At 42.0% G+C, this 24993-nt stretch overlaps 2 protein-coding genes across 5 annotated transcripts in view; one reads left to right on the top strand and one right to left on the bottom strand.

Annotated features, from left to right (window-relative positions):
* The first annotated feature begins 36 nt into the window (after positions 1 to 36).
* mmab (metabolism of cobalamin associated B) lies at positions 37 to 17049 on the top strand. Its single transcript, XM_078227279.1, has 9 exons — positions 37 to 194; positions 2641 to 2702; positions 3033 to 3126; positions 4873 to 4930; positions 9392 to 9464; positions 10909 to 11006; positions 12066 to 12130; positions 14248 to 14307; positions 15246 to 17049. Exons 1-9 carry the CDS (start codon positions 88 to 90, stop codon positions 15334 to 15336), a joined length of 708 nt encoding a protein of 235 aa, XP_078083405.1. The 5' UTR covers positions 37 to 87; the 3' UTR covers positions 15337 to 17049.
* Positions 17050 to 20551: 3502 nt separating this feature from the next.
* ube3b (ubiquitin protein ligase E3B) overlaps positions 20552 to 24993 on the bottom strand; it is a 49311-nt gene continuing 44869 nt past the window's right edge. For all 4 annotated transcript variants that reach the window (XM_078227278.1, XM_078227277.1, XM_078227275.1 and 1 more), the window contains 3 exons: positions 24746 to 24857; positions 22797 to 22889; positions 20552 to 22072 (listed from right to left, as the gene is read on the bottom strand). In XM_078227278.1, coding sequence (XP_078083404.1) covers positions 21881 to 22072; positions 22797 to 22889; positions 24746 to 24857 — 397 coding nt within the window. In that variant the 3' untranslated portion in view covers positions 20552 to 21880. The remainder of the gene's footprint in view (positions 22073 to 22796; positions 22890 to 24745; positions 24858 to 24993) is intronic.

Genomic DNA, 24993 nt, shown 5'->3' with positions numbered 1-24993 from the left:
GGGGAGCGGGTGGGCTGAGTGGGCCTGGCCAATCGGAGTGCGGGGTTTGGAGGTGGCCTGAGGGCTGGAGCTGCGGGGAGAGGCGGGATGTCCCCGGCTGTCTTCAGGCTGGCCGCCTGCCTGCAGCGGCGGAGAGCGGCGGCCACCGCCTGGTTATGGAGCCGGCCAAGCTACTGCAGCACAGACAGTGATAGGTGAGCACCGTGTGAAGAGGGATGGGAAATAAATGGGGGAGGCAAGTGTTGACATTGGCTATCCACCCTACAACTTACTGCTGTATCACAATAAAATTGCCCCTTAGTGACCTGAGATGTGTAGGTTAGAGGGATTAGCAGTAAATGTGTAGGGATATGGGAGTAGGGCCTGGGTGGGATTGTGGTCGGTTCAGACTCGATGGGCCGAATGGCCTCTTTCTGCACTGTAGGGTTTCTATGATTCTATGAACTTTTTATCACAAACCCTTCCAGGTAATGGGACCATCCTGCTGGATGGATATAAATTGTGTTTCTCTTCAATAACAAAGCCCTTATGGGAAAAAAAAGTGGGGAAAATAAACAGGCAAAATTGGTAAGGTGAAACTTATTTATTTATTAGTCACAAGTAGGCTTACATTAACATTGCAGTGAAGTTACTGTGAAAAGTGACCATGGTTCCAGATGACTATAGGCTGCCCTCCCCTTTGAGGGGGAGAACTGACTGGTGCAGATTTTAACGTGAGGATCACCACACCTCAGGTGAGGGGTAAGGTTGAGAAGGCGGGGCCTTCATGAATAACCTCAGTCAGTACAGGACTTGAACCTTGTTGGCTGTCCAACTGAGCAGAACCAACCCCCACCAGTAAAACCATGCAATGCCAACAGTGCAGAAGGAGTACATTTGACCCATTGAGTCTGCACCGTCTCTGACGAGCATTTTACCCAGGCCAGGCTCCAACTCCCCCCTCCCCCCGCCCCGAAATTCATATAACTTTGCACGTTTATCATGGCTAGTCCACTAACCTGCACATCTTTGGACTGAGAGCAAACCGGAACACCCGGAGGAAACCCACACAGACACGAAGAACGTGCAGCCAGACAGTCATCCAAGGCTGGAATTGAATCTGGGCCCCTGGTGCTGTGAGGCCACTGTGCTGCCTCAACCTGTCTGAATTGGTCTTGTAAATTGGAATTGCAGTATTACAGGTGCTAGCATTACTCATTTCTTTTGCTGGGATTTTGCTTTCTGACAGAGGGGATAAAGGGGAGATTGAATCAAGTTCCACAGCCTCCTATGAACTTCAATATGTGGATTAACATTTTGGTACAAATCCTGACTTAATCTGAGTTTGTTTATTTGGTTTGACCTAAAAAGAGGGCAACATACAATCTTAACTAAATCGTGAAAACAATCTTTAAAAGAACTCCAATTGTTTCCTGCTCCTTACCTGGAGATGAAACTGACAAGTGCTTTCATTTGAAAGACCTTTGACCAAACAACAAACACTGAATTTGGGCTCATTTCAATTGCACTAATATATGGTATTGAATGGAAAGTCCTGTCAGCAATAGCGATCATGTGAAAACATAAGAAAAAATCTTACAGGTGTTTTTTTTGGCTACACAATAAGACATGATTAAATAAATAAAATTGAATTTTTAATAATAAATATTGATGTTGCATTTTAATAATTTTTTATATATAAATCCCTGCAGTGCAGAAGAAGACAGACTTTCAGTGTCCTTTGCACACTTTGCCCTACCACTCATCTTAGTGTCATCTGCGAATTTTGACACACTACACTTTGTCACCAACTTCAAATCATCTGTGTAAATTGTAAAAACACAGTCCCAACACTGATCCCTGAGGCGCACCTCACCAGTCAGAAAAACACCCATTTACCCCCACTCTTTGCTTTCTGTCAGTAATCCAATCCTGGACTATGGATGAATAAAAAAGACACAGTAAGAAGTCTCACAACACCAGGTTAAGCTCCAACAGGTTTACTTGGTATCGCAAGCTTTCTGAGCACTGCTCCTTCACCAGGTGAGTGGAGAGTTGGGTTCACAATCATGGCATATATAGACAGAGACTCAATTGCAAGATAATGGTTGGAATGCAAGTCTTTACAGGTACAGACAATGCGAGTGGAGAGAGGGATAATCACAGGTGAAAGGTGTGAATTATCTCAAGCCAGGACAGTTAGTAGGATTTTGCAAGTCCAGGCCAAATGGTGGGGGTTACATGTAGTGTAGTGAACCCAAGATCCCGGTTGAGGCCGTCCTCATGGGTGCGGAACTTGGCTATCAGTTTCTGCTCAGCGATTCTGCATTCTCATGTGTTTTGAAGGCCGTCTTGGAGAACGCTCACCTGAAGATCAGAGGCTGAATGTCCTTGACTGCTGAAGTGTTTCCCGACAGGAAGGGAAGACTCCTCCAAATTATAATTAAAAAAGAGCCATCCTTGTTCAACCCAGTGATACAGATCAGTTGCTGCCCTCACCAGCTAACTGAAAGATAACAGATAATGTCTGTGGAATTGCTTGGTGGTTGATGCATTAACAACTAAACTTTTAGATGATCCTGCAGATAATTTTTGTTTTGGAGATAGCTTATGCAGTTAATGTGTTTCTCCAGTTTTTTAAACCAATGTTTTGTTTTGCAGTTCTAATGCCAAAACAGAGAAGCCCAAGACTCCAAAGATTTACACAAAAACTGGAGACAAAGGTTTGCAATGATACTGTTTGCCCCATTGCTGAGGGTTAGAGCTGCTCCACTAGATTTTGTAAAGGAGTCAGAAAAGATGGATAAAATTTCAAATATGATATAAAGCAATATTGATGTAATATAAAACAATTCTGTGGGGTTTTTAACTTCCACGTGTTTGGGGTTGGAATATCCTTTAGACATTTGTCCACACCTTGATAACACGATGAAAAGAATTGCTCAACTGTAATTATAATTTAGTTTTAATTCTTTGTTGAATTAATCTTCAGAACTCTTGGAGCCTTTCAAAGATGTTTGTTTCTTATGTCTTATAATTTCCATGTTTTAAAGGGTTTTCCAGCACATTCACTGGGGAACGTAGGCGAAAAGATGATGATGTGTTTGAAGCTTTGGGCAATACAGATGAGTTGACATCTGCAATCGGGTATGTAATCCTTAACGTTTGCAGAATATTGGGAGCTATTGAGAAACTTGAGCTGGTGGAATGCTTGTACTACTTGAGTGAACTCTCCAGACCAAGAAGGTTTAATCCTTTGTGTGCCATTAAACTAGCTTAGTTAGGGCAGCAGGTTATGGAAGATAATTGGCTGCAATGTTCCTGAGCTTTGGAGAAGGAAAACGACTCCAGGATTTTCACTCCTCCAGATTATTTGGGGAGGGGGAGGGGGGGGGGGGGGGGGGGTATTGGATAAGAATATTGCTTGTGATGTTTCCCACAGTTAAATGACACCGGGTTAAATCCAGCAGGTTTACTTGGTGGCACGAGCTTTCGGAGCACTGCCCCTTCATCAGCGCTCCGAAAGTTCGTGCTACCAAATAAACCTGTTGGACTTTAACCTGATGTTGTGAGACTACTTACTGTGCCCACCCCAGTCCAACGCCAGCAACTCCACATCACAGTTAAATGATGTTCACTATTTTTACATGAACATTAGCCTCAGCTTGCATCCATGGAAACAAACTCGAGCAGGAACTTTGGGAGGGAAAGGGACAACATGTGGATAGGTGTGAGAGAAGAAGTACAAATATAATGCACAGTTCTGAACCACCAGAAACTCGCCTTTCTATGTTTTGCAATAAACCAATGGTCTGGGTTGCACACTGTTCTTTCATTGCTGGAACTTACATCGAAACCTGATTGGTTTCAGGGACAATATTTCCACTTCACGTGGATGTGAACTGTTACGGACCAATAACAGTTCGTTTAAAGTAGACAAAGTTTGGAGATTCAAGGTATTTGCTCAGTGAATAAAGCCACAAGATCCCATGGGTTTTGAACAATTGAAAATAGACTTTATTGTACAAGGTCAGAAAGATGAAACAATTTACCAAATCTGTCTTGCACTCTAATATTCAGGGTTAGTATGAGGTTGATGTGAATGAACAAACTGGTCTAACACACTGCACGATAAATGCAAAATGTGAGAAAATTCCACAGATTTCTCAACAACCCTTCCAGATGTCAGTAATGCTGTGTATCAACTAATCTCACTGAATCTTTGTCTTTCTCATGAGGGATTCCAGTCTTCATTTTTGAAGATTTTGGCTTGGAATTCTCACCAAAAGACACTCCAACCTAGGCAGCATCAACCCACCTCAGAAGGTTTCAGTCTTGTATCCTGAGACTCAGTTCCCCTGGATTCCTGAATCTGCACTCAAGCACTGATTTGCAAGCACAACTTTGGCCATGCTAAGCAGAACACTACTGTTCCAAAGGGTTACCTTAGCCCCAATGGCCCACAGCACTGAGTGACCAGCCTTCTGCCGCCACCTTCGATTACCAGGGCTTTCTCCGAGCCCTCTTCAATTAAAGTCTGCTAACCATAACCATTTATCTACTCTTTAACTGGGACCTCTTTCTTTCCCTGTCCCCTGTTTGGGACCCCTCCCTGTCTTCTCTCCCTTTGGGATCTCTCCCTGTCCCTTGCCTGGGATCCTTGTTTTCAATGGTGTGCCCATCACATGACCTGGGTTTTCTTCATGCATTGACGGTCTGAGCTCATTCTCAGCTCTAAGAACTTAAAATGCAGAACTGTGTATGTACAGCCCGCTCCCGGTCTGCGTGTTTGCAGAAACTCCGAGGACTGTCAGGACTTGGAATTCCTGACCTCTGTTTTTGACAAGGAGGTAAGTCTGGTGTTCATAACAGTTGTCTGTTGTTTCTTTTCAGGCTGGCCGTCGAGTTCTCCTTGGACCAAGGTCATGAGTTTGAGGCGGAACTTTGCAAGGTACAGTTAATCATTGAATCAAATAACCCAAAGGAGGCCATTTGTCCCATTGTGCCTGTGCCATCTCTGTAAAGGCGATTAGTCCTACTCCCCTATACCAGATCTAGGGAACTGTGTTCAATTCTAGGCTCTACACCTAGGACATGATGGCTTTGGAAGGAGTACATGGTAGATTCACCAGTGTGTTACCACAATGCCGAGGATTAGATTATGAGGAGAGATTATGTAAAGAGACTCGTATTTCATAGAATATAGGAGGTTAATGGGGTGATTTTGTTTGAGGTTTTTTAGGATTTTGAAAGAAAATGATAGAGTAAATAGAGCTGATGGAGGAATCTCAGACAAGGGGATTCCTTAAAACCAGACAATTCAGGAGAGAAGTTAGGAAAACACTTCATGCGAACAGGCTTGGATGTGTGGGAACTCCCCCCACAGAAACAGTGGATGCTAGCACAATAATGTATAATTTGAGATTTTTGCTAGCCGAGGGATATTAAAGGAATGTGGTGGATAGATCAAGTTAAGATATAAATCCACCATGTTCTAATTGAATGGTGGAATAGACTCGGGTCTGAAGTGTCTTCCCGCTGCTAAGTTCCCTCTGGTTACTGATCCTCTTCTTCTTAAGTACTCTATCAAAATCTCTCTATTTTCTCCTCAACTCCTTTTAAGAACACCCTTATCTTATCTAATCTCTGGTGCAGTTGAGATTATTGATGGTCTTAGGGATGCTTTGAGATGGGTCATCAAATGTGGCAGTTGCTGGAGCTTGTTTTTAAAAGTTTATAAGACTTGGGATTCAGGAACATTATTTTATGAGCTAAGTAAAACCAATACTGATTAACCTTTTTTTATGTTGTCATTTTCATTTACGTAACTTAATGTCCAATTTTGAGTCAAACTGAAAAATAAAAAAAAAACATTTACCTGGAAAATGAGTGATTTCAAGTAATTAAATTTTCAATGTTCCTAATGGTGTAATGTCGAAGTATTCTACTTTAAGTAAGTAAAGTCACCATAGTCCCAGATGATTCTAGGCTCCTTGCCCCTTGGGGGGGAGAGCTGACTGGTGGTGATTTAGTCCAAAGATGTGCAGGTTAGGTTGATTGGCCATGGTAAAATTGCCCCTTAGTGTCCTGAGATGCGTAGGTTAGAGGGATTAGCAGGTAAATATGTAGGGATATGGGGGTAGGACCTGGGTGGAATTGTGGTCGGCGCAGACTCAATGGGCCAAATGGCTTCTTTCTGCACTGTAGTGTTTCTATGATTCTAACCTGAGGATCACCACACCTCAGGCGAGGGACAAGATTGAGAAGGCAGACATTTATGAATAACCTCAGCTGGTCCAGGAATTGAACCCACGCTGTTGGTTTCGCTCTGCATCACTAACCAACTGTCCAGCCAACTGAGCTAAATCAAACGTGATGCTCAGCTGTATAGACGAGAAGTTGCAGGTCAGAGCTGAACCAGCAAATAAGAGTCACGTTGGTGGATGCCACACAATTGACCTTGGTATTCGTAGAATAGGAAAAGAAAGCTGGCCATAGAGTCATACAATACGGAAGAGGTCCATTGGCCCATCGAATCTGCACCAACAAAACTGCACTGAATCGACACTCATCCCACTTTCCAGCACTTGGCTCATAGCTCTGAATGTTATGACATTTCAAGTGCTTATTCATGTACTTTTTAAAGTTTGAGGTTTTCTGCCTCCCAGGCAGTGCATTCCAGACTCCCACCACCCTCTGGGTGAAATAATCTTTCCTCAGATCCTCCCTAAACCTCCTGCCCCTTACCTTAAAATTATGTCCCCTTGTTATTGACCCTTCAACAAAGGGGAACAGCTGCTTCCTATCCACCCTGTCCAAACCCTTCATAACTTATACATCTCAATCAAGTCCCCCCTCAGCCTTCTCTGCCTACCCAGTCTCTCCTTATAGCTCAAATGCTCCATCCCAGGCAACATCCTGGTGAATCTCCTCTGCACCCTCTCCAGTACATCACATCCTTCCTATAGAACTGCCATGATTCCTACCATCAGATTGTTTGCAACCTTGGTGTCATATTTGACCCCAAGATGAGCTCTGATTTCACATTTGCGCCATTGCTAAGACTGCCCCTTAGTGTCCTAAGACTGCCTATCAGCTAAAGTCACGTGGCTCCACAGCAGCCTCCACTCATCTCCTGTTGAAACTCTTGCCCATGACCCTACTACCTATAGACTTGACAATTCCAACACATTCTTGGCCAGCCTCCCACATTCTAGTCTCTATGTATTTGAGGTAATCCAAGACTCTGCTATCTATGTTCTTACTCGCATCAAGTCCCCTTCACTCATTACTCACACACTGACCTACATTGGCTCCCGGTCCAGCGATCCTCAATCTTAAAAATTCTCATCCTTGCTTCAAATCCCTCCATGGCCATGACACTATCTATCTCAATACTCATCTTCAGCCCCACAGCCATAGAGTCATAGAGGTTTACAGCATGGAAACAGGCCCTTTGGCCCAACTTGTCCATGCCGCCCTTTTTTAAAAACCCCTAAAATAATCTCAATTGCCCGCATTTGGCCCATATCCCTCTATACCCATTGTACCCATGTAACTATCTAAATGCTTTTTAAAAGATAAAATTGTACCCGCCTCCACTGCTACCTCTGGCAGCTTGTTCCAGACACTCACCACCCTCTGTGTGAAAAAATTGCCCCTCTGGACACTTTTGTATCTCTCCCCTTTCACCTTAAACCTATGCCCTCTAGTTTTAGACTCCCCTACCTTTGGGAAAATATATTGACTATCTACCTTGTCTATGCCCCTCATTATTTTATAGACCTCTATAAGATCAGCCCTCAACCTTCCACGCTCCAGGGAAAAAAAGTCCCAGTCTATTCAGCCTCTCCTTATAACTCAATCCATCAAGTCCCGGTAGCAACCTAGTAAATCTTTTCTGCACTCTTTCTAGTTTAATAATATCCTTTCTATAATAGGGTGACCAGAATTGCACATAGTATTCCAAGTGTGGCCGTACCAATGTCTTTTACAACTTTAACAAGACGTCCCAACTCCTGTATTCAATGTTCTGACCGATGAAACCAAGCATGCCGAATACCTTCTTCACCACTCTGTCCACCTGTGACTCCACTTTCAAGGAGCTATGAACATGTACCCCTAGATCTCTTTGTTCTGTAACTTTCCCCAACAAATAGCCCTCAAATATCTACACTCAATTTAATTTTGGCTTCCATAGTGAGTAGCTGTGCAGCTACCAAGGCCTTATGTTCTGGAGTTCCTCAACCCTTCTGTCCCATTTTCCTCCTTTAAGCAGCTCCTTAAAACCTACCGCTTTGAGCAAGCTTTAGGCCATCCACCGCAATACCCGTTATGTGGCTTGATGAGCGGAAGTGTGGTCAGGGTAACTGAGAGTCATTGGGCTTATGGTGGATATTGGTCGATAGCCTATTCCTACAAATAGAGATGTTGAGAAAGAGAAGAATCTGAGATGACCCAAGTGGAGGCAAGGGAAAGAAAGGAGGGATTTAGGCATTCTTTTTGGTTTTAACCATCTGCAAATATCAAGCCTTGACAAGAAGATGCCGGAGCACAGTCTTTGAAGTTTAAGGTTTTCTAGAAAGAAAAATAACATCAGTATTACTCACCCAGCCCATGAAAGGGTCTAGATGTGTAGCTTATTATAAAAAAGTGAAGCTCATTTAGTTACATAGAACATAGAACATAGAACATTACAGCGCAGAACAGGCCCTTCGGCCCACGATGTTGCACCGACCAGTTAAAAAAAAAACTGTGACCCTCCAACCTAAACCAATTTCTTTTCGTCCATGAACCTATCTACGGATCTCTTAAACGCCCCCAAACTAGGCGCATTTACAACTGATGCTGGCAGGGCATTCCAATCCCTCACCACCCTCTGGGTAAAGAACCTACCCCTGACATCGGTTCTATAACTACCCCCCCTCAATTTAAAGCCATGCCCCCTCGTGCTGGATTTCTCCATCAGAGGAAAAAGGCTATCACTATCCACCCTATCTAAACCTCTAATCATCTTATATGTTTCAATAAGATCCCCTCTTAGCCGCCGCCTTTCCAGCTGTTTTACGGTAAATAAAACAGTTTAATAATTGTATCGAGCCTCATCTCTTGAGGGTAAATCGTCCACTTGCTGAAAGATGGAAGCACAGGTTAGAAAGGCAGAAAATCTAGTTCCAATCACTAGGGTCTTCTGAGTTGTACTATCAAATATTAGGCAGTACCAGCAAACCCCTGAATATAAGATGAAGGATTGTTTACGAGGTAGCCAACATCACTGAATTTGATTAACTATGGTATATCTGTAATTTGTATAAACACCGTGAAGAACAGCTACCTGAGATGATCACTACCTTTGTGATGTAATCTACAATGACTATATTAAACATTGCATTTTCTTTGGCTTGTTTCACAGGTCCAGTGTGTGTTACAGGATATTGGATCCAACATAGCGACTCCCATCTCCTCTGCACGAGAGAGCCATCTTAGTAAGGAATTTTTTAAAAAATCAATTAAGGCTGATTTAATTTTAATTCTCCTCCTGCAGAATCCGTAACACCCCCCATCCCCACCGACACAAATTATCTGATTGATAGTAAACAGGCTGTCCTCCCCAAACATCAACTGGTGTTGTCCTGAATGAGCAGTTAGGCAATGCTTGAGGGTAGCGTGTGGTCGTTCACTTATCTCGGGCATTTCCCTTCCTCTCATTTGAAAAGGGTGACTAGCTGAAATTGGGAATGGTCCCTGTCCACAAGAAAACTCCAGTCCTGGCATGGTGGTTGGCACTGCTGCCTCACAGCGCGCCAGGGACCTGGGTTCGATTCCTGGCTTGGAATCACTGTCTGTGCGGAGTCTGCACGTTCTCCCCGTGTCCGTGTGGGTTTCCTCCGGGTGCTCCGGTTTCCTCCCACAGTTCAAAAGACGTGCTGGTTAGGGTGCATTGGCCATGCTAAATTCTCCCTCCGTGTACTTGAACAGGTGCCGGAGTGTGGCGACTAGGGGATTTTCACAGTAACTTCATTGCAGTGTGAATGTAAGTCTACTTGTGACACTAATAAATAAACTTAAACTGAACAGGGTGACTATCCAGTTACCGAATTAAGCAGCAGAAGATATCCTGATGATTCACAACTATTCACCGAATATTGAGGAAATACCCAGCTCTTAAATACACACTTCAGTGAGCATCACCTCTTCTCAATTCACTGTGGCTACTCCTGGTTTACTCTTAGAAGGGATCGTATTTCTAACATTGACATCCTGCCATGTTGCCTCAAGAAATTAATGTGCAAAGAGGTGGGCTAAGTCTGCCTGTGCCACAAGATGGTGCTAGAGCAGAGTGAAACTAGCCTGTGCTCAGCTGCTCCCCTTTGTAAAGAGCTGAGATTTGCAACACAGCATTGCTGGTTGGCCAATATTGCAGCTGCTGTATTGATGTCTCAGCTACATCACTGTACTGTGTGTAACTGGGCTTAACAATATTTAAAACACAGCATAGTACTGACTTAGTAATTAGTTATTTTACACAGGATTCTTTAACATCCATAGTGAGCCCAGGACGTTTTTGGGGCAGCACGGTGGCACAGTGGTTAGCATTGCTGCCTCTCAGCGCCAGGGGCCCAGGTTCGATTCCCGGCTTGGGTCACTGTCTGTGTGGAGTTTGCACATTCTCCTCGTGTCTGCGTTTCCTCCGGGTGCTCCGGTTTCCTCCCACAGTCCAAAGATGTGTGGGTTAGGTTGATTGGCCATGGTAAATTGCCCCTTAGTGTTAGTGTCAGGGGGACTACCAGGGTAAATACGTGGAGCTACAGGGATAGGGGTTGGTTAGGGTTGTGGTCGGTGCAGACTTGATGGGCTGAATGGCCTCCTTCTGCGCAGTAGGGATTCAATGATTAAATTGTTGATTTATCCTTTGTGTGTTTGTACTAGAGAGAACAGCATTCAGTGAAAAGCCAGTGATAGAGCTGGAAAAGTGGATTGATCGATATACGGAGCATCTCCCACCTCTCACGAACTTCATCTTACCAGTACGTATGTCATGGGATTCTTTCCCACAGGATGCTGTACTCAAATCTTAATTCCCATGACACCAAGCTAAAGCACATGTTTGTAACAGAGTGCTGCCATGTTGTTAAGGTATTTTGCAAATCCACTTGTGTTCTTGTACTTTATCGTGCTGTGGATTCATTGAAGACATAAAAAGACCCTCTTTCAACGTCAGTTATATTTACCACAAAACTGGTTTTAAGCAAAAGAAACACATCTTTCTGTTGGTCAGTGTGGCTGGGCCTCCAGAGCAGGGCAGTTTCAAGAGCTGTGCCTGAAATCTCAGGAATGGGGTGGGTAGTTTCACATATCTGCAACTCTCTGTTTCAGAGCAACAACATACAGAGTGGTGGACAGTGTATCTGGCCATAACTGTCCACCAGTGCAATTGCACACAGTGGTTTTCATTGGAAGTGGGGCCTGATCCATCCCAGAAGGACGATTATCATTTGGGACGTATTTACGAACCTTTCAGAAGCTGTCCACAGAATGCTGGAAGGGGCATGGTAGGAAACTGTCCCCCTCCCCCGTCACCCCCACCCGCCACCACCCACCCACCATCACAGCTCTGATAACAAAAAGCATGGGAAAATCCGAATTTACAGATTCGCTTTCTTAAAAGCGCTGAAAACATTTTGAAGTTTCACGTGAATTGCACATCAGACTGTCATGTTAATGGAAATGAAATGTCATGCCACCTATCGGCTCTTCAAAGGCTCAAAACCTTGCTTCATGATATTTCAGTTTGAAGTATATTTATTCTGCCCCATTCTTATTTACCATCGAAGGAAGCTGTTTCCAATAATTCATAAGCAGGACGCACAGTAGTGACTCAAACTCTAGTTTCACCTCCCTTGTGCCCTTCTTCATGGTTTGACCATGATTGGGCATTGGAGTAAAACTTGTCACTGCTTCTCTGGCAAATGCATTTGTTGTGTCCAAAAGCTGATGTTACACTATCCACTGACTCAGATTTTGTGCTTACTGTTTATATCTTGTGTACCACTGAACAGACTGCCACAATCCTTTTTTGTTTGCAGTCAGGAGGAAAATGCAGTGCAACCTTGCACTTGGCGCGATCAATCTGTCGTAGGGCAGAGAGGAGGTGAGTTAATGAACAGGATCTTTGTTTAACTGCCATCCCAACGATATTTTCTGCCTCTTTCATTACCTTTTTCCATTTAGGTGAATAGTGCTGCCATGGAGAATGTAATTGAAAGGGGACTGCAACGTAAGGAAGTACTGCATAATCTTGAGCATTATATAAAACCTGGCACAGTGGTTAGCACTGCTGCCTCACAGCACCAGGGACCCCTGGTTTGATTCCCGACCTTGGGTCACTGTCTGTGTGGAGTCTGCACATTCTCCCCGTGTCTGCGTTGGGTTTCCACTGGGTGCTCCGGTTTCCTCCCACAATCCGAAAGATGTGCTGGTTAGGTGCATTGGCTATGCTAAATTCTCCCTCAGTATACCCGACCAGGCGATTTTCACAGTAACTTCTATGCAGTGTGAATGTAAGCCTACTTCTGACATTAATAAATAAACTTCAGAAAACGAAAAGAAAACTCATTCTGGCCAAGTGAATACACAATCTAACATGATATTTTGATTCAGAGTAGAAAGGGTCTACGTTTGATTATGCAAAGTTTAATAATCGCAACTGTCCATGACTATAGACATTACAATTATCCACTGGGCCTCAATATCCAGTACTAATTATCCAATAGATCTCCTTTTGCCATTAAGCAGTCTACGTTTGAAGGATGTCTTGTTGAAATTGTCCAAGTCATTGGTAAGGCCACACTTGGAATGCTGTGTACAGTTCTGGTCACTATTATAGAAAGGATATTATTAAACTAGAAAGAGTGCAGAAAAGATTTACTAGGATGCTACCGGGACTTGATGGTTTGAGTTATAAGTAGAGGCTGAATAGACTGGGACCTTTTTCTCTGGAGAGTAGGAGGCTGAGGGGTGATCTTATAGAATAAAATAATGAGGGGCATAGATCAGCTAGATAGTCAATATCTTTTCCCAAAGGTAGGGGGGTCTAAAACTAGAGGCCATAGGTTTAAGGTGAGAGGGGAGAGATACAAAAGTGTCCAGAGGGGCAATTTTTTCTCACACAGGGTGGTAAGTGTCTGTAACAAGCTGCCAGAGGTAGTAGTAGAGGCGGGTACAATATTGTCTTTTAAAAAACATTTAGACAGTTACATGGGTAAGATGGGTACAGAGGGATATGGGCCAAATGTGGGCAATTGGGATTAGTTTAGGGGTTTAAAAAAAAAGGGCGGCATGGACAAGTTGGGCCGAAGGGCCTGTTTCCATGCTGTAAACCTCTGACTCTATAATGACCACTTGAATGTGACAGTAGAAATGATAAAATTGTACCCAAGAATGAAACAATGCCTTCGGAAGGGAGTGGGAGAAACTTTGGGAGTGGATACCTTCAAAGCAGGATTACTACTTAACCTCTAATTTGGAACCAGCAATATAGTAGGACTAATTGTGGAATGGCAACGAATGCTGGCCTAGTCAGAGAAGCCCACATCCCTTGAATGAATAAAAAAAATTAACATGTCAACCAGCTGCTTCAACATTCTGTGTAGTGTGCTATAGTTGACTCACGTAAACCTGATCAGCATTAAAAACAGCCTAGAAAATGTTGCATTGAGCAGTCTTTACCAAAATATGTTTCAGACAAAAAAGAAAATCTGCTTGATCATACTGGTTGAACAAAGATTTTTTTGTGAGGTAGTTTACCATTGCTCACTGATTTTTGAAAAGTGGGTGAGCACAGGTTAGAGTCTCATCATTTCGGAACTGGATCTTGCTGAGTAGGGAGTTGCAAGTGAAGGCTGTGGAGTTTCCTACTGGGATGGGGTGGGAAATTAGAACAAAAGGTTTTACATTCGCTGACTTCTGTTCCCAATCCTTTCCTGAACCTTTTTTTTGATCCAACCCTCGTTATCTGTCCACTAACCACATCCCACCCCATTAACCTTTCCCCTCTCACCATGTTTTTTTTGGCAGCGGTCATGAAGAATGGGCTGACCACTCGGGAATAGGTGGTGCATCGTCTTGGCTGCTGCTATCCTCTGACGAGTCAGATGAATAGAGTATAAAAGTAAAGGGGAGAAATTTCAAATTAAAAAAACATCTTAAATCTGAGTATCTTTGGAGTTTACACTAGTCTGCCATCTAACTACGCATTTTCTTCAACAGCATGGTCTGTATTGTGCGGGCTGGAGAAGCTGACCTAAATGCTGCAAGGTACCTCAACAGGTAAACCGGTTTTGTGCTATAGAAATGGTTAATGTAAAGCTAGACCAGAGTACTAATCACAATTCCCATCTGAATTGCCCAAGAGGGGTAAATGAACACTAGGAAAAGCTGGTATTTGTATTAAAGGAGAGAAGTATTAATGCAGATGATGAGTGGCTCCATCTTGGGCTCAATGGGAGGGGGAAATTGAATAAGTGGGGCTTCATAATTTTTTGTACTCAGGTTGATGGGTAGGGCCAATGGAATACTTTAATCACATTGCGGACACATGGCCAACATAACGCTGCCAGTGTCAGGAATACTACAGCAATTGCAGAGTTAAGCTTTTACGCTGTCGAAAACGTAATTTATCCACAAAAGCATCTCTATGTGTGCATTTCTCGTTCCAATTTATTGGCTCTCTGAGCAAAGGTGCCAGTCATTTGGGGAGAGTTTCTTCCTGTAAACCTTTGACCATTAGGCTTGAGATCCTTTCAGATACAGGTTTTTTTACATCTAGCTATTCTCAGCTAGGCAATAGAGGCATTTTATCTGGCTTCTTTGTATTAAAGCTCCTAATTGCTGTGCAGTGTCTTTGCTGGAAACGTGTCTGGTCATTGGCTGACATAGCAGTGAGGATGCCCAATAGTAGAATTATTGCTTGTCCCGTCACTGGTAAAATGGTATCTGTCAGAGAGCTTTAGGGCACCTTCGTGAGGAGGGCAAAAATGTGGAAAGTGCGATTGGATTTAAACACAAAATTAATTGAAGTTCACTCAGGCACTTGTTAAAAAAGCAGCTTCTTTATGAAAGTATTACCTACTTGGGTGACGTTCAGAAAGTGGGTCAGTCATCACATTTCCCTACAATGGCCCATCCTCTCACACAGAAATATACCATATTGATTTGTAATACTTTGCAATGATAACGATTCTCTGGGTTTTCCTGTTTCCTCACAGGCTAAGCGATTACCTATTCACATTGGCAAGGTATGCTGCCATGAAGGAAGGCAAAAAGGAGCAGATTTACAAGAGGACAAATGAAGACTAGATGGATGCTGTCCCCACGTTCCACTTAAAATGAAGATGGATAAACCTTCAGAACTATATCTTACAATTGTAAATCTTTGTGTGTACCAGTGACACAGGTATATGGGTGGCTTGCTTTGAATTTGAGATTTCAGGAGATTAGTGCTAAGCTAGCCACCTGAGTGCCGCCGCATTTGTGGGAATATAGGTCTCTGTTGTTGGAACACAGTCAGGTTGTGCTTTTATTTTCCAAAGCAGTTAATGGTAAAAAGTGATTAATTGTGCTGTTAACATAATTTGAAACAGTTTGAGCTATCTTCGATTCTGTACTTGTGGACTGAAGCATTTGTTAGAAAGCTGGGCACAGTTAAGAACTGGGTGTATTAGTATGCACACCATTCTGAATGAAACTCTCACTTTACCCAGTAGCACTGCATCTCTCTGATAATGTTCAAACAATTTTCCCTTTCCCCTTATTTTCCTGGTTTGTAATTGTGTAGAGCTATTTCTCCACAAAGAGCATTAACATTATTATTGGTTAAAAGTAATTGCTTGACTTGAGGTGAGGTGGGGGAAGGGAAGTGTGATTTTTGTGCTCAAAGCAAGGGATGTAAAATGCAGAAGATTTTTTTTTGCACTGTATCCCACATTTGAGGTTGGATGTGGAATGAGTTGGATGCAGAGTTCTGTTTTCCTGTACTCTAGCTCCCCACCCCAGCTTCAGAAAAATGCTCTTGAGTTGTGACTCTTACTAAGAAAGAATTGCAAAGAAACCAGCAAACCTATGACACAAACACTCTCAGTAGAGAGGAAACTTAGAATCCATTGATGAAATGATTTACAACTCCTCTCTTCTGAGAATAATTGTACTCATCTTTTCTCCTTCCTGCTACCCAGAGAGTGGATAATCCAGATTTTTGTTGGACAGGGACAGCCCAGGGTTACTCTTCATTCAATGGGGCACATCAAACTTTTGCTCTGTTAATATAGCTGAGCTGTGATATTAAAATAGGAAATTCTGACTTTGTTTATGGATTCATTATGATAGTTATAAATTTGCAGTCTCATCTTGAAATTGAAAACGCCAGCAAAGGCATTGGGTTCATCTGCTGCTGAAAGAAACCAATTAACATCTGGGAGAAAGTTCTTCATTCAGATGTTGTTCAATTTTTATTTTTGCAGATTTTCTAGTTGATATTTCCTACAATTTGTTTAATTATAATCAGTGTTGCTAAGCAATCATTATCCCGGGGGACTAACTAGCAGGGTAAATACGTGGGGTTATGGGGATAGGGCCTGGGTGGGATTGTGGTCGGTGCAGACTTGATGGGCCAAATGGCCTCCTTCCTGCACTGTAGGGATTCTATGATTCTAGAGAGGTGTCTTTGTGAAGATTCACTACTGAATTCATTCTGTAAGGCTTTTAAGTTCCATCATTGATTTATGCTGAACTGAAAATGATTTTTAAAAAATCTTGCACTCTAAATAAAAATATTGACATCAGTGAGAGACTAAATTAACCCTTATTTTTAATTTTCGCAAAATGGATACTCTGCAGTAAGTCAATGGAACTGGGTATGGTGACCATATGATTTGCTAGCCAAAGAAAAATCACTAGGCTGTACTATTCTTGCAAGTTTTAAAAAGATTTTGCCATTCCTTCCTTAACTTTTTTGCAACAGTTCTCTATTACAGTTGTGATCTTCTGGAACATTCTTCGGAACAGAGGAATGGGGTAGGTCATTCAGCCCCTTCTAAACTTTTGCCATTCAGTTATGTCATGTCTGGTCTACGATCTATCGCCATAGATAACTATCTATACCCCATTTCCCTTAACTAAAATCTATCAACTTCTGATTTGAAATTCACAACTGATCCAGCAATCGAGTTCCAAAGTTGTCACCCTTGTGTGTTTCCTAAAAGTCTGGCTCGAAATTTTTGCTGCACCTCAGGAACAATATATTAACTACTGGAGCTAAAAATTAAATTATGGGGAATGGCCACATAGACTAGGTTTTTATTCTGGAGTATAGATAATTATTAGAGCATCAGATTTAGAATTTTGACGTGATGGATTATTTCCTTTCGTTGGTGATTGGAGAGTAAGTGGGTATAACCTTAGAGCCAGGTTATTCAGTGGTAATGTCACAACACACTTCACATGAAATCTCGACCTTAATCTCCTCCACCCCCCCACCAAAAAAAAACTTGAGGCTAAAGGTCAGTTGAAAATTTGAGAAACAACATAAATAAATTGGCAGGATATAGAATCAAGGCAGGAGGATGGAGTTAACAATCTCAAATGGCCCCCTCCTGTTCTCATATAAAGGGGCTATGTGGTGTTAGGTGGAGATTAATAGAGAAATCAGTCATATTACAAATCAGATGATAGCAGCACAGAAAGCAGTATTGGTGAATGCAGATCAGCTTTGATGTAACTAAATGGCTCAAAGAATTAAAAGAAAGACAAAGATCACTACCTGACTTTCATTTGTTTCACAAGATTGGCTTGCTCGAAGGTCTCAGTGCAACAGAAACTTTAATTTTAACCTCATAATGAGGAGGGCTCTAAGTGTATAAAGTAGACACATGATTTGCAGGAAGTATAACAATGACGTACCAGATTAGAATACTTGATTTACATTAGGCTGAACAATCTGTAGGAGCCATGGGTAAATTCTTAGTGCTGTGCAGGCCATTTTCTATTAATGTGTAATCTATTACTATATCCACTCCTCCGAAGGTGGTACAGGTCAAAATATTCTTTATCCATACATCGGAAAACAACACATTCCAAAAGCCAAACGTTTTTGGAATGGCTGTGCAGTTAATTTGTACATTAATTAAGCAATGTAATATTACAAGTGTAATAAATGCTAACAAGCAAACAGCAGGGTGTGGGGGACAAATTGAAAAAGACTATAGAGCTTGGCTTAGGCAAATGTAATGGAGATGGTCCTCGGCCTAGATCTGAAAATATGAATACCAAAATGCAATTGGTCCAAGGGTTTTGGATAAAGGATACATGACGTGTGCATTGAGTAATAAATTAGTTGCGTATTATGAATATTATAGATTTTTTAAAGCAATAGTTTCTTAAAAAGCATAAGAGTCCTCAAATCTTGCTTCAATGGTAATAGTTTGAAGGCTTTTGATAGACTAAATTATAATATTTCCAGTGGTAAAAAGGGGGACAAGAGTTGAGGTAATTGGCAAAAGGACGAAAGGTGAGAAGGTTTTTGTAATTCAGAATGGTCTGCCTGATGGTGTTGCAAGTAGAATCAATAATTGGCTGGATTTTACAGTCAGCAGTGAAGCAAAGGCAGTCATCTCGAAGAAAGTTGCTCACAAAGATCTAGTGATCTCTGGCATCAAGGTGATCGCCAGGTATCTAGCAAGTGTTAGTCACGGAGGTATTCATAGGCAGTAAACCAGAAAATCACCAAATCCCTTCACTTTTAATTTCAACATTTTTTTTCAATGTAAAACGTATGTCAGCTTCTACCCCATATTATGTCCCAAACAAACTTAAAACTAAATGAAGTGTAATTTCTTATGGATAAATTTTGTAATCAAGAAATACAAAATCACTTTCCAGGCCCATAGAGGATGGGTTAGCAGTAATTATGTTCTGCGTATGCCATTAAAACTTTAGTTACGCCTTAAAAGTACATCTCAGCAGCTTTTAAAGCAAGATTCAGTACAAGAGTGGAAATTTTGGCAGTTCAGTGATTTCTAATTTTTTGCAATTCCCAGGAAGAGGGAGAGAGGAGAAGAGACTAACAGTTCTCTGGAGAAATGCAGAATCACTGATAGAAACCTGCCAAAGTTGTTGTCAGTTTTAGAAGAGTATTATGGGTGAATGCTCACTTTCACTATTATTGCTGCTGAGAGTCAATAACTTTCAAAACAGAATTGGATAAATACTTAAATTGCTGGGCTTTAGGGAAAGGAGTCAAAATGTGATGAATTGGATAGATATTGTACATAGACATATGAAGTGATATATTTTGTACCTATTTGTGAAAATTATACATATGATTAGGTGAGATAACTGTTACTAGGAATGTTAAGATAGCTTGCACATTTAGGATTGTTCTGGTTTTCAATACTTTATACTCTGCACATGTAAACATTTTAAACGCGAACCATTATAATTTCAAACAAAAATACCATGGGATAATCAACTTGTCTCTGATAAATTATGGACGAATCTAGAACTATTGTCATTCAAATAATAAATCCCAATGTAAAATTTTAACATTTGTTATTATAATTGCTAGAGGGGAATAAAAGAGCATGGGATAATTGAGGACAAAGCAATCTATTTGACTAGCATGCTGCTTAGTGCCCCATAGTGTCTCCAAGATGTATAGGTCAGATGGGATTAGCCATGATAAATGTCCAGGATTACAGGGATAGGGCAGAGGGCCTGGGTAAAATACTCTGCCAGAGAATCAGTGCAGACTCAATGGGCCAAATGGCCTCTTCTGCACTGTAGGGATTTCTTCTCCACCCATGCACTAACTGGAATCAGTACAATCTACATGATGCATTGCAGCACCATGCCACAGTGAGATTCTACCACCTAGAAGGACAAGGGCAGGAGGTACATTAGAACACTGCCTCATCGAAGTTCCTGTTCAAGTCACATACCATCTGTGATCTTCCTGGAGGCAGCCAGTTAATAAGCCACCTCCAGCTTCCCTGTCCAATTAGGGATGGTTGTAGGGTCAGGAGTTTCATTTTTTTAATAGCCAATGGATATGGCCACTGGTCTCCTTTGCAGTGTAGCTGCTGCTGAAAAGCAAGCAGCAGAACCAGCAGCGGCACAATGGAGACACTCAGCAGGAGGGAGCAGCTGCCATTGCATCAAGTATAGCAGTAGCAAAACAACAGTCTCCACGAAATGGCTGAAATAGCATACATACTGCTTGAGAGACCAGAGTACTGAGAATTACTGCCAGTAAATGATTAAAAGTCTTCACGTGTTATACCTCCCAGTGTGAAACCAGCATCAACATATTGCCAGGATGCAGAGTGGGGAAGCTGTGCAACTTCAGCAAACTTCCTTCCATTAATTGAGGCCTTAACTATCTTAATCACCTGCCCGCTTCCCCCACAATTTTGGAACTTGTGGGTCACTCGGTCCTTCTGCCACTGGTCGTCTGCATCTCACGTTATTAAAATCCAGAGTCTCAACGACAGACATTCTGAATGAAATAAGTTGAGGAAATGGAATGTGTATGTTTTTTTAATAGCATTAAAGGATAAACCTGCTTAAAATATAATATACAATCAATGCCCAAGAAATTCACATAGGTAATCATAACTTATTTTAGTGAAATAGTAAACTTTTCTAACTTACAATTCAAAATAATTTAAATATTACAGTCTCATCTCCCAAGATAAGATGGACCATGCAGTTCAATTCCCTGTGCTTCAAAACGCCTTAAAAAGTTATTTTACATTAAATATTCACGACTTATTATAAATAACAATAGGTGCTGCCTGGTAGTTTAAAAACACAAGTCTTGGGTTTAGATGATGAAGGTACACGTGGAGTTAATCTCTTTCCACTGAAATACTTGTGATTTAGCAGCCTGACATTTTCTGTCGAGTCCCACGTCATCCAGACTTAGCAAAACAGAGGGAAAATAAAACTGACGTAATATACTGTTTGTTCCAAAGTCCAGTGCCAACATAAAGTAGAGTGTTAAAATTTGCCGTTACCTCTTTCACTGAACTTTCTTTTACATTAAAGGTAGCAGCACCAAAATCAACAAACGGGGGATTGAAGGCAGGATGGGGAGCGGAAATAAGAGGGTTTTGTTCATTAGTGACTTGATTATTTGCATTGATTCACTGCTCACTGTACAATTACATACGGCATATTGCTTTGGCTGATCCAGGCTGTGCTGTGATTGAGAGTCAAGTGACAGTGCAAGGAGGGAACCAGGTGGCAAAAGCTTTGCCAAAACCACCAGAATCAAACAATACATGCGCTCTGCTACTGCAATATCTTTCACCTCCTGTCATTTGAGACATCTGCTAAAGTAATATAAAATATACTGAAAATTAATGTGATAGTTTACAATGAGCAAAATGTAGAAACTGGAACGTTTCTTCACGGTCCCCTTAAAGATCGTATAACATTGTAATCCTGGATACATTTATATGAGTAAAGTGTTAATGAATCCTCAGTCACTGGGCAGTGTAAATCAAGATAAAGCTGGACTTTGGATGCTATGAATTAAAAAATCCATTTCTCACTCAAGAAGTCAGTTTAACTATTCTGATTCATTCAAAAGTCTATACTGGCAATGGATTTAAACTTGTGCCTCTTTAGGGAAATTAATCCAACAGATGATGAGAGCCGTGGTCACTCAGCTTTACCCTGAAACACATCATGGTCTTCATATCCAAACGATTCATTGCTGTTGGTTAGACATCAGTTGGATTTCTTTGAGCGACAAAGATACTCCCGACCACAACAGTCCTGTGCAGTGCACAGCTACATACGTGCACAAGGCTGTATGCACACCCCATGTCTTTGTCGAAGTGATTTAGGAGAGCTCGAATCCAGTGTTCATACTGATTGCATAGCGGAGCTTCTCTCGCAGGATGCTCTTCTTACTGTAGTTGGGAAGCTTCAGGAGGTTAAAGCAGGTGGAAGAGGTTGGTAACCGACCACCTGGTTCCTTTTTGCGGATGGTGAAGAAACCCCGTAGCACACTTCCCAGTGTATCGCCAGTGTCCTGAAATGTAAACATATCCGCCTCCAGTAAAGAAATAGGGAATTTTTTTATAAATTAGCCGATTGTAAATCTGATCCAAACTGCCCTCTAACGTCCTATGTTTGATCCCTGCTCTGTTGAATTAACTATCTGGGATCAAGTAGCAGCATGGTGTTGCCACAGTTGGCCTTTTACACTCCTGAGCTAGCAAAGAGAAATATCAGTCAGGAATCACAGTATGGGTGGCACAGTAGCTAGCACTGCTGCTTCACAGCGCCAGAGACCCGGGTTCGATTCCCGACTTGGGTCATTGTCTGTGTGGAGTTCGCACGTTCTCCCCTTGTCTATGTGCGTTTGCTCCGGTTTCCTCCCACAGTCTGATAAATGTGCTGGTTAGGTGCATTGACCCGAACAGGTGCTGGACTGTGGCAACTAGGGGAATTTCACAGTAACTGCATTGCAGTGTTAATGTAAGCCTTACTTGTGACTAATAAATAAACTAACTTTACTGATCACTACCCAATGACCTCTGGCACACATGTAATATTAAACTTGGCAATAGTGCCTTGCATGGTTGAGCAAGTCTGTCAACACTCATCATCTGAGCTCACAGATGTAACAAGGTCATTCAAGTGAGGTAGAGGAGGGCCTGCAGTTGCTTAAACCAGCACTTTCAGTAGACTAAGAAAATTGCTGTGTTCTGGGACGGGGGAAGGAAGAGGGGGGAAATGAAAACATAACTTACCTGATCATCTGACACCTCTACACAGCGAATGGAGAAGGGAGGCTTGAGGTAGGCAAAGCCCAGGAGCGGAGGCCGAGAACAGCTAGTGACAAACTGAAACAAAGGAGACGGGGAAGACATAAAGCCTCAGTTCTGCTGCACTACGTAAAGGAAAATACTTCCCAAGTTATAACTGTGGCTGTCCTTGGAGGTTCCACAGTCACTAGGGCATTAGTAAAGGGCTCAATCTGTATTTCTCCAGCTATTATTACTGTTGCTGAAACTGAAGTTCTATTAAAGGGTCGGAGTGTGTAAGAGTGTGTAAGAGAAAGGGTAAAGAATTAACATGGTGCATTCAGAATTGGATCAGCTTCAACACAAGATCGTCATTTGCAAACTCCACTCAGTAACAGCTGTAAATGTACTGAGAGAGAAAGCGAATAAATATTCTTGTCAATGCATGGAACAGTAGCTGGTTAGGCCAGTAGGATCTTATTTCCAGTGCTGGGAATACAGCATTATTTGAAAGCATGATTGGATCCATTTACTTGCAAAGTTTTGCTATTTTTTCCTCATTACAATAATTTGTCTTCATGTGTCTAAAATAGCAATCTTGGTCAGCTTACAGCATAGAATTGAGTTCACGTAAAGGAAAATGAAGGGAGTAACAGAGCCTTTCTAGAAATCAGTGTGAGATGACACTTGTACAAAATCTGACTAGCATGGAGTATAAAATCATTGTATGAACATATTTTTGTTGACGCTGATCTGGGTTCAACAGCAGAACCCAATTTAGGACTTTTCCTGTCACACTGATTTGCCAGTCAGAACACAGAACAGGATCGGTGTTGGGTCCATTGTTGTTTGTCATCTATATCAATGATCTGGATGATAATGTGGTAAATTGGATCAGCAAATTTGTTGATGATACAAAGATTGGACGTGTAGTGGACAGTGAGGAAGGTTTTCAAAGCTTGCAGAGGGATTTGGACCAACTAGAAAAATGGGCTGAAAAATGGCAAATGGAATTTAACGCAGACAAGTGTGAGATATTGCACTTTGGAAGGACAAACCAAAGTAGAACGTACAGGGTAAATGGTAGGACTCTGAAGAGTGTAGTTGAACAGAGGGATCTGGGAATACAAGTACAGAATTCCCTAAAAGTGACGTCACAGGTGGATAGGGTCGTAAAGAGTGCCTTTGGTACATTGGCCTTTATAAATCGGAGTATCGAGTATAAAAGTTGGAGTGTTATGGTAAGGTTATATAAGGCATTGGTGAGGCCGAATTTAGAGTATTGTGTACAGTTTTGGTCACCTAGTTACAGGGAGGATGTAAATAAGGTTGAAAGAGTGCAGAGAAGGTTCACAATGTTGCCGGGATTTGAGAAGCTGAGATACAGAGAGAGATTGAATAGGTTGGGACTTTTATTCCCTGGAGCGTAGAAGAATGAGGGGAGATTTGATAGAGGTGTATAAGATTTTGATGGGTATAGATAGAGTGAATGCAAGCAGGCTTTTTCCACTGAGGCTAGGGGAGAAAAAAACCAGAGGGCATGGGTTAAGGGTGAAAGGAGAAAAGTTTAAAGGGAATATTAGGGGGGGCTTCTTCACGCAGAGAGTGGTGGGAGTGTGGAATGAGCTGCCGGATAAAGTGTTAAATGCTTCCGATGCGTCAACATTTAAGAAAAACTTGGACGGGTTCATGGATGAGAGGGGTGTGGAGGGATATGGTCCAAGTGCAGGTCAGTGGGACTAGGCATAAAATGGTTCGGCACAGACAAGAAGGGCCTAAAGGCCTGTTTCTGAGCTGTAATTTTCTATGGTTCTATATTGAACATAGACCGTGATCAGCCCAATTGTGGCCAAGTTTTGACTCCTAGAACATTGGCTCTTATAACCTGTCTAAATAAAAGAAAGTAGGATATCAGATGAGAGAACTGGGAAGAGAGCTGCTAGAGGTCCACTAACCTTAAGAAACATGGCTCGTTCTTCTGACGTGAAATCACGAGCCAAGATATCCCACAGCCAAGTAATGACACGGTGATTGCCATGGAAACCACCATAATACACAGTATGCTTCCTGTTAAAGGAGAACAGTGATTATTCTATGTGAATCCCCAAATAAGCACAAAATTAAATTATATCAGTTATATTAGTGGATCTCCTGTGAATTTTGCCACAGAAATTCAGGACATCGAATTTCCCAGGGAATGCAT

Source organism: Mustelus asterias, chromosome 13 (genome assembly GCF_964213995.1).
Source record: "Mustelus asterias chromosome 13, sMusAst1.hap1.1, whole genome shotgun sequence".
Lineage (NCBI taxonomy): Eukaryota > Metazoa > Chordata > Chondrichthyes > Carcharhiniformes > Triakidae > Mustelus > Mustelus asterias.
The sequence above is the reverse complement of the archived record's forward strand: the minus strand, read 5'-3'. Positions and strand labels throughout refer to the sequence as shown.

Bases quoted from the DNA above. Each gene is read 5' to 3' on its own strand.
- mmab (XM_078227279.1), top strand. From the start codon at position 88: ATGTCCCCGGCTGTCTTCAGGCTGGCCGCCTGCCTGCAGCGGCGGAGA. The intron at 11,007-12,065 runs GTACGTATGTCA...TTTTGTTTGCAG, and splicing joins TCACGAACTTCATCTTACCA to TCAGGAGGAAAATGCAGTGC. The intron at 12,131-14,247 runs GTGAGTTAATGA...TTTCTTCAACAG, and splicing joins TGTCGTAGGGCAGAGAGGAG to CATGGTCTGTATTGTGCGGG.